At 40.4% G+C, this 10,533-nt stretch overlaps 1 protein-coding gene across 4 annotated transcripts in view; it reads left to right on the top strand.

The window, feature by feature from the left end:
* babam2 (BRISC and BRCA1 A complex member 2) overlaps positions 1 to 10,533 on the top strand; it is a 79,725-nt gene that overhangs the window by 17,677 nt on the left and 51,515 nt on the right. For all 4 annotated transcript variants that reach the window (XM_035673416.1, XM_035673418.1, XM_035673419.1 and 1 more), the window contains exons 5-6: positions 5,714 to 5,908; positions 7,977 to 8,051. In XM_035673416.1, coding sequence (XP_035529309.1) covers positions 5,714 to 5,908; positions 7,977 to 8,051 — 270 coding nt within the window. The remainder of the gene's footprint in view (positions 1 to 5,713; positions 5,909 to 7,976; positions 8,052 to 10,533) is intronic.

Genomic DNA, 10,533 nt, shown 5'->3' on the forward strand with positions numbered 1-10,533 from the left:
TACAATTTTTTTTAATATGATGTTTTCCAGTGAAACATTAGAACAGTTTTAACAAATCCTATTGGAAATCTCAAGGTAATAAATTATGAACAGTCCTATACAGAAGTAAATGTGCATACTCTCTTTCTCATATATAAAGGTAGGGATATCAGCGGATTATTGTTATATTTAGAAGTGACAGGGTTATCATATCACAAAGCCAAGAGGTGAGAGGAGCGGTAATAAGATCATGGTTAGACACAGATACCTAGCGCCAGCATGTCGTTTGAACAAATAATATGATTTAGTACAGGAGAGTTGCGTCCAGATGAACAAGCGGGGTTTAGTGTTGTTTCTCAAGGGAATGATACACTTACGCGAAACACTTTGGTGGATAAAGCCCTACAGAAAGATGTGTTCTCATGGGACCACATACAGGACGCCAAGTCAGAGTTGATGAAGTAATGTCACAGTATCAGTCCAATGTTTTGATACTTGCATTTGTTCATCCATATTCATCAAAAATTAAGCCATATATCTAAAGCTCTCCGAAAAACATCAACGGAATTCAGTGGCGCCATTAATTGCAGTTTGTTTTTCATTATATTTATATTTAAACTGTTAGCGAAAATCTGTCACATTTCCGCAGGGCTTTATATCCCTAGTTCACTCGAAAAAAAAACATCAAGCATGTAGACTTTTTGGCACACCCACACGTGATCTAATATCAAATTATCTACTTTTACGAGTTTTGCTATATAATTAGGATTGTGTTCTTCTCTCTTTTCCTTTTAACAGAATCAGGCGCTTCAGCAGAGCGTCATAAAATCACATCAAGTTCATGTGAAGAAGGTCCTGTAATACCTGGTGTCAACAGCATACTTTATGACACAACAGTGCCATAAATGCTTGCTTGCCATAGGTGTGTTCTTTGGGCGTGTGTGGCTGTATTATGTGTACGCCTGTTTCGTATTAGAGATGGGTGTGAGGAGAGTATCTAATTATGGCCAGATACGAGTCAAGGAGTTACTGAGTTGACGCCATCAACACACGGAGGGGCGGGAAGACAGAGAAATGCTTTTTTTGTGCACAGCTAAAAACATGAACTGCAGCAAAAAAAATCAGTGATCTGAGCCAACTCTCTCCAGATCCGGAGGACTACAGCGAGATAATTGCTTCTAAAGCGACTATTCGATTCTAATGGAAGTCTAATTATTGACTGCTGTAAGCGATTGGCTGATTAATTTTAAACCATTATGATTAAACAAATTAGCAGTAGTGTCTTTCTGCGTCAGCAGAGTTTGGTCGAATAGCTGACCGTAGAGCAGAGGGAGACAGTGAAAAGACTGGAGTCTAAAAGTTAGCCACAAGTGAACGTCAACTGTGGTTGCAGTTTATGTGTTGCTTGTCCAGTGTGGCTCTGTCTGTAGTATCGTGTGTGTGTGTGGACATTGCTTTTTGGCTCAGTGCTTTTCACTGTCTCTCTCTCTACGTTCGACCAAAGCTTTGCTGAAGCACTACCTTGTTAACTCAATGTCAGGACATTCAGTACAATACAAGACAAACCAGTCAGTGTTCTGTTATTGGCCGTCACTGAGTTTTTAGCTACAATAGCAGCACAGCTGTATGGATGGAAATGTTTGATTTCCATGAAATTGTAATCATTCCAGGTTCCCAGAGGTTAAATCCCACTGATTCTGACTCTCAGAGATGGTTGACCTTTTTTGTATTGAATGAAATGTCCTTGCAAGTATTGGTTGGGTTGCCATGGAATTTGTTATGCATGTTGCAAGTCTCCAAAGGATTAAATCTAGTGACTTTAGTGTAGGGATGCACCTATACTACTTTTTAAGGCCAAAAGTAAAAGAATACTTTGATTTGGGGATTTGCGATACTGAGTACCTGAGTACTTTGAAAACATGTTTTATTTCAATCAGATGTTTCTCACTTTCTGACACATGTTGCTAATGTTGTAAAATTTGCCTAAAATCTGAACTGCTGACAATGCTTCTCCTCTGCCTACCCGCTCAACTAATGATTTATACTGATGGTTATGTGATCTCATGCATCACTCATCTATCATGTGCGGTATCGGATAGGGCAGCAAAATATCGTAAAAATATATTGCTTTTATTATTTTGACAGATATTGCGTTTGTGATATGATTAGTGTGTAAATAATCGTATTATAATGCTGTTTGTCACACATTTTACCTTCTATTAAAAAATTGCAACCTCCTGCCATTTGCATATTGCGATTTCGATAATATTACGATTAATTGTGGCCCTTGTATTAGAGAAGTTTTATGATGACAATTACAAGTGCATTAGCACAGAATCAGTCCCGATACTAACATCGGTATTGGTGTGCCTTTTCTTTTAGTGCCATCATCCAATCACAGTTTTTATTTGTCCAGTACTTTATGACCAGAACTCAACAAAACTAGTAAATTTAGCATGCTGACATGCTAAACTGCGAGTCTAAACATGATTAATATTATGCCTGCAAAACATCAGCATGTTAACATTGTCATTGTGAGCACGTTGGCATGCCAATTGTAGCATTTGGCTCAAAGCTGCCGTGCCTTAGTTTTACAGAGTGCAGCTTGCATGACTGCAGACTGTATTTATAATAGCCTTTATTTACTGGGAGAAGTCAACCCAGATCTCATCCAGCAACACCCTGCTTCACCTGGGAGCTGCCCAGTAAGCTCAGCTCCACTGTCATTGGCCAGTGAATATCTCCACTGGAACAGCTGAGGTTAACTACTGAGCATGAGGCGGCCTTAACTGTAATTGTAGCGTGTTTCTCCTGCACTCCTGTCCTAACGCACAGGAACCTTTCTTGTTCCTGTGCGTTCTTTGAACAACAGTCTCAGGTGTGTGCATTACAACTCTATCATTTAAACAGTAATAAAGTTGCTCTGACGCTCTCAGTCACGTCACTTATTTTATTATAGAAGTTCAATTTTGTTTACAGGTTCATTATTCCCTACCAATAAAACCAAAACTGAGTCTCAGGCCTGTTTTCATTGGCCTTGGCCTACTTGCCCGAGCTCTACAGTGTTTTTCCTCCCGCCTTTCGCCCACCTCTGATCTCTCCTCCCTGCCTCTCCTCCTCCTCAGTGGAGTTTCACTGATATTCTGTGTCACAATCCTGACACAGCACTTCCTCAGTCTCTCCTCAGTTTCAGCTCGCTCCTGCCCCGGAGCACTGACTGCCTCTTTTGGACAATGCCCATCCTTGTTTGCATCGCCCCCTCGTTTCGGGAATCCCGGCATTGCTGGTAACCACTGGTAATCAGGAACGATGAGGTCACTGTCTCTGTTTAGCCTGGCCTTACCATCGAGACCCCCCCCCCCCTTTCCCCATGGCAAGGAGGGGGGGTGTGGGTTGCTGTAAAACAATGGAAGCTTTCTCCATTGGGATGATACGGGCTGCCAGACAGACAGGCAGGCAAGCAGACGGACAAAAAGACAGACAGTCAGGGAGACAGCCTAATCCAAGACAAAGACATCCTGCTTTTGACACCTTAATGGAGCGGGTATTAATGGTTAATGGTTACAGTATTTCCAGCATGTATTACTCCTCCTTCCCACTCAGTAAGCACACAAAACGGAATGGAATCTCTGTTCTGATTTACTCATCATCTTCATCATCATCATATAGGTTGACCTGTATTTAACTGGCTTTAGTGCAAACAGAAGGCAGGGAGAAATGATGATGAACTGTAGTTACACAGTTACTTTGGTATTGCAGTTATGTCATCAGGTTGTGAATATAGTTTTTTGCCAACTCTTAGTTTGAGTCTGCTAGTAGTATTTCACTTTCAGATTGAGTCGAGCGACTTTCACTTTTAGACTTCATCATTCCCCAAAACATTCTGCCCCATCTCACGTTAAATCTGACAGGAGGTGGGGTAGGTTTCCCCTGTTGCACATTCAGTCTCCAAAAACTGAATCAAATCTTCTGAGTGTGAAAAGGTAGCGAGTGTGAGAAGATTAAAATTGACAAGGGCCAGCTCTTCAAAGAAGCAGCATAAATCTCATTAAATGTACAAGCACATTTCATTTTAAAGTCCAAACAGTGCAGTAAATTCATTAAACCTGCTTTGGTCTTGATTTGCGTGCCGTCCTTCTCCATTATAAAGCTCTTACAGCATTCATTCTCAAGAGCTCAGCCATCCATTTGTCTTTATTAGACCTGACATGTTTCCTGCTATTTATTTTTGCACAGTGTTGTTTGCATTAATTATAAGCATTTTATTCCTCGCGCATCAACGGACAGGTTCCCCTCAAGAGAGGAAAATCTTCTGTTTGGTAGAAATAGCCCGGTGAAGGGTTACGTTTGGTCGTTTCTGCTTACTCATGTGTAACAGGTGGCTGGATATGATTGTAGTTTTGTCCTGTGAATTTGCATATTGGTTCCTGTCCTCAGTCTGTTGGTCGACAGAAAGCTGTCAGTGCAGGGTGTCTGTGCCATCTTAAAAAGACCAATAATCTGAATATTAGGCATTTAAAATGTCTTGAATATGATTTTGACAGGTCTATAAAAATGTATTGCATTAAAGAAGTTATCATTACTTGTATTAAGTTTCATTTTCAGCCTTGCTTTTAAATGCATTTTTGTGAAAAAGCATGCTACAAAGTGAAACCGACATGGAACCGTTAATTGAATTAAAATGGTCTTAAATCACATCAAATCAAACCAAATGTATTTATATAGCACATTTAAAACAACCAGAGTTTTACATCTGTAAAAAGGGTACATAATGCCAACAAAAGATAAAATAGAATAGAATAAAATATAAAATGTCTTAAAAAGTCAGAAACCCTGTTTGTAATGGCTAAAAGTGCACCATGGGCCGTTTAGACATGCAAGATACACTAAATAATATGCTAAATTATTGAACCATCCCAGTGCTACAAACTGCACCCTTATCTATAATCTATAGCTATAAATCAGTATGGCAACAGAGGTCAGAAAAGTTTCAGACAGAAGAGGTTAGGCTCAGTACTTTTCCATATCAGTCTAAATCACTCTGTGGCAACAGGACATCCTCCAGCACAACCGTTTCCTTCTGATCTGGTAATGGGAAAAGTGTTTGTCAGGATTTGGCTATTGCTGTGACTTTTTTTCTTCTTCCAGGCCCTTTTTTCCTCTGCCATGTTCTTCCCAACTATCCCTTTTTTTATAATAGCACATTTTTCTACTCATTATACCACTGCTCTTTATAATTTCCCAAGTGTCCCAATGGTTGTTCAAAATAATCACCTAACCACATGTCTACCCGGGAATTTAGACTGGGTGTCTGAGTGCTGTGTGCATTTCTATAATACTGGAAACAAATGAGTCCATGGTCAAGACAATTGGTATTCATCCACAACATAAAAAATGGTTCCTTTGGCTCCAGTGTGTCTCATCAGGATGTTGCTATTAAATGACATTTGAACTTTAGCTTGGATTGTGTTTGATGCCATATTGAAATCTCTTTTTGTGCCTGAATTCAGTTTAAAATATTTCTTGTCGAATCTGCCCCAACAGGAAATGCAGTAGATGCCAAATAAGGCTGCTAATCTTCTCAGTTCATTTGCTTCCTATACTTATAATATTCCTGTATTGATTTTAAATTAAGTTGAATTGAATTGAACATGTTGTTAACATGAAACAAAAAAAAAGATGAATGCCGTGTCTTACGTCTGTCCTTGTGCCTCTTCCCTGGTGTCTACCTCAGCACTTGGTCCAGTGGGACGCCGGGAACCCAGAATGTTTGCTCCAGCTGGTGAAGGAGCTTATCCAGCAGTACCACCACTACCAGTGCCAGCGTCTGCGTGAAAGCTCCAGGCTGCTCTTCGAGTATGATAGCCTGCTGGAGGACCCCAACTACGGCCGCAACATGGAGATCTATGCGGGACGCAAGAACAGCTGGGTAGGCAACTGCTAAACTCCTAAAGTTTCCAAAACTAGAGACATGTGATGGTAAGAAAATGCAAGAAAACACTGTTCACATGTTATTGCTATAGCTTTGTAAAGGTTGATATGGGATGATATGAGCAGGGTCTGACTTTACTTTACATTCCTATGCCATTTTTCCAAAAGCTTTTTTATAGAATCCAATTCTTATACATCATAACATGCAATTTTGTATGCAGGCCTCAGAAGAAATTTCCACAGGAAATGGCATATAGTACGACTTCCTGTGTGACTGTACAAAAGAACTAGTGTCAGACAAGGCAGAATCATGTGTTTGTGATTTGGAACATTTATTTAGACTATTCCCAATATGCGGCCTTATGGTACATGGTTTTCAGATCACTGTGCCATCATGTTGGCATCTGCATGTACACTACGACTGCATGTAAAGCAGACCCTTAAATTGTTATAACTACAGGGATATAATGCTTCCAAAAACAGAGTTTGTATTTCATATCATGTGTATTTGAACATGTATATCTTTACATAAAATGTGTTTAGCTAATAAACTGTGGAACTAATGAAAGTGATAATTTACCAAACTAATGACCTGATGAGGATAATCTTTTTTTGCTTAATATGTCACAGTGTAGTATTTCAATTAATTAGGAGCTTTAAAACCGATTGTTTTGATTGGTTAAGGCATGTCTTATAACTGCAATTTCCCTGAGTCACTTTCTGGCCGGGGAGGCTAAAACGGCAAACAATATCTTTTAAAAAAAGAAATAAAGAATATATTTTGCCGAATTAATTCTGTTTATGAACTGCCCGTTGCAAAATCACATCATGTTTTTTACAGAAGACATAATAAGGGCCTTTTTAAGGGCCTTATTAAGGGCCTTATTAAGGGCCTTATTAGCGGTGGCTGATTAGGTTGGTGCTTACAGCAAAGTTGTGGAGTTTTTTGGCAGCGACCAATCACTGCACTACTTGAGCAAATGACATTCCACTTTTAAGCAGAAAAACTGTGTTCCGTTTGCTGATTAAGGCTGGGTGTCAAACATAAATACTTCCTGAGTACTGACCAAAATGTGCCCGCAGTTCACTTTATATCTTACTGTCCCACAAGAGGAAATTCAATTTGCAGCAAAGCAGCATGGAAACATAAAACATAAATACATAAAAACAATAAAAATACAGTAAGACAATTGAAGAGTGCTGGCACTATACACACAATACACAAAACAATAAAAAGTCCCTGTGATAAAAGCAAGAACATCAGCATTAAGAGCAGGGATAAGAGGTAGTTTATTTTAGTTTAGGTGTATTAGAATAAAGAGAATATGGGATAAATAAAAACCTGGAGACCCGATGCCAAATTCCTTAAAGAGATGATGGTCTGGATTTGCTATGAGATTACTAACTTTACAGTCAGTTTTGACCAGTTTCAACAATAAGTCAATGATGGATCTGTATAATAGCACCATCCGCTTTCTGTCGGCTTTAAATACATTTAACCTCCACAGAAAATACCATGGCTCTCAACACTTTGTGTCCTTCAGCACTGGTCTGAGAAGGTGGCAGTGGTGTTTCTGAGGTCCATAGCCGTATATTTGGTTTTAGAAATGTTTAGTCCCATCACACCACTGTACAAGATCACTGACCACAGACCTATACAATGATTCACTTCCATGAAACAGTCTGACAACAACTGTCATATGCGAATTTAAGAATGTGCCTGTCCTTGTCCTCGGGACAGGACACAACCCTGCAGAGGACAATGGCTGCTTACAGTACAATATAAAACCTTTCACTATAATCCATTAGTTATTTTTTTAACATTTTGGATTGAGTAGCATATTTTGTTAAGGGTTAAAGCACATCATAATTATAATCCCCAAACTAATGTGTGTTTGTAACTGCTACAGAATCTCAGGTATTGACATTTTTTAAACACTACCCAGTCTTGTTGTTGCTGATAATAATTCTATCTGCAGACTGCATGTTTTCACGTTTACATCATGATTTACACCAAAAGCCATCATGTTTGTCACCATATAACCTGTGTGTTCTTTGTTCTCCAGACGGGAGAGTTTTCTGCCCGTTTCCTTCTCAAACTTCCTGTGGACTTCAGCAACATCCCTGTCTATCTCCTTAAGGTAAACCACCTAACCCCATACACATTTTGACTCATAATAAAGGTACACACACACACACGTCACAAACCTGCAGACTTGTTAGTCTCAAAGTAGATTTTGTCATGACATGAGCTCCCTTTAGATACAATGAGATATCATGAGTCTTCATTTGTTTACCTGTGTGTGTGTCCATGTGTTTTTTATGTGTGCAATGATAACGGCAGGATTTATTCAAATGATCTGCAATGCAACTGTGTGTGTGTGCGTGTGTGTGCGTGTATGTGCGTGTGTCATGCTCTCATGGCCTCATCTGAAATACACACAGTAGCGGACGAACCCCTCTGTCTAATATATGACGGAGAGAAGGGACAACTGCATTGTAGCTCTAGAGCACAGGCGCACGCACACACACGCATTACCACATACTTGTATACCACTGTGTTGTCTGAAGTAACGACTGTTGGCATATAATCCCATTTACCTCTAAAAACACAAGTGTGTGTGTGTGTGTTTATTGTCACAGGGAATGAGGAGAGGAAGAATTTGTGTGATGTAGTGCCCACAGTCTGTCTACTGTCTCAGAGTGGCAGCTGTCACACACACACACAAACACATGCACACGCACACACACACACAAACACACAAAAACACACACACACACACACACACACACCTGTTATCCACACGGCACATTGGGTGTCAGGGAGGCAGTTGTCCTTGCACTTATTGCTGCTCCAGCCCTTGAATGTGTGAGTAGATTGTCTGGAAGTTTGTGCCGTCGTCCTTGTGCAGGCTACTGATTCAAGCCTGGGGAACAAACAAGAAGGACAATGGAAATAAGTGACATCAGTCAGATTATTACAAATTAACAGGCTAACAAAAAAAGACTGTGGTGCAAAGTCTTTAAGTCTGTTTTTGATGTATTTAATGATTGTTTATTATTATGTGTTTTATGACCCTGTGGCTCACTTTCTCAAAAAACATTTTACAATCTTCAGATTCCATTATTCCATGAAACAGAGCTAAGCAGCTTGTAAAGCGACTGCTGTAAAAAATTTATTCTTGGCTAACGTACTTAAGCAAAACTAATACAGAATGTAGCGAGGACGATGGTTGAGGTCTGAGTTTCTACTCTGTGGCTTTTTCTCAACCCCTTCATGTCAAGGGTAGCTGCTAGACAGGTCTATATCACGTTTTATCACTCCAGCCGGGGTGATGGCTTGAAAGCCGGCCCAGCAAGGTGCTTTAAAGGCAGGGGGCTCAATTTGTTTCAGTGCCTGACTTCCTAACAGACACACATACACACTCTACTACTTTTGTACTTTGGAACAAGGCATTTATTTTGGCAGGCCACCTGCCACAGAGAGAGAGAAAGGGCACCGGCATTTGTCCTCCACTAAACTGATTTACGTTGGCACTAAAACAGAACTCATAAGGGCTTTTTATATACCTTAAGACTTGCCAGTCAGCTTGTTCCCTTAGCCAAGGCAGGAAGGAAATGATACAAGATACCACAATATACAATACTGCTTTGTTTTCCGACCTCTTTAAAATCTCTCTGAAATTTGTCTTGGCTCACTGGATGACTTGAATATCATGCAGGGACAGTTGTTTTTGGCACTTCAAAAGTGCTACCTCATTTGGGGTATTCTTTCCTCATCAGTAAGTGCCTTTTTGTCACTTTTTTCCCCTTGCTAATAAAGTAATGATATGAGGTAATGACACAAAAATGAATATCAAATCTTAGGTACACTGTTTCTGTATAAATTGCCCCGAAGGGCACTCTAGAAATATTATCCATATTCACTTAATAACACATACTCTGCTGTCATTCAGCTGTTACTGAAAAAGGAGGACCTTTATGAACAAATTTCCATGTACAGTGACTGATGGGCCGCGATATATTTTGATATTATTCCAGTGAGTTATTGCAATAATGTTGACAATCTGTGATAATCCTCAGCAGGCAGAGTGATTGCTTTGTTCCAGTGTTGAGATTGAGCTTTTGGTGTGTTAAGAGGACGGGTTCAGCTTTAGTTGTGGGTTAGATTGGTGGTCTGACCCCCACCTCCAAGCCCCTGAGACTGACTCTCATTGGGACATATGTCCTATTTGTGGGCTAACCAGGCTGCAAATGACTAGTCTGTACCATGCCTACCTGCAGTATGTGTGTGTCTGAGCACAGGCGTGTGTACCAAAAACAGTTTTGAGAGCAACCCACACCCTCAACGCTGTAATAACTTCAGTCAGACTTTTTGTTTGTTTGTCACTCTCTGTGAGTGTCTGTCCAGGGATTGCCACCCCATCCCTCCGTCAATCCTTTCCTCTGTCGGTGTGTCGGGGGATGGTAATCCATTCTTCCCATATGCAGATAGTGGCGGTGAGATTAGGCAGACCCTGGGAGAGGATTAAGGCCTCAGGGCTTGGCTCCCCTTCTATCTTCCCCTCCTCTCTAACCATCCTACCCCCACCAACCCACCACCACCACCACCAACCCACCACC

This window comes from Morone saxatilis, unplaced genomic scaffold (assembly GCF_004916995.1).
Source record: "Morone saxatilis isolate NCDOM2014 unplaced genomic scaffold, NCSU_SB_2.0 Contig3, whole genome shotgun sequence".
NCBI classification, from domain to species: Eukaryota; Metazoa; Chordata; class Actinopteri; family Moronidae; genus Morone; species Morone saxatilis.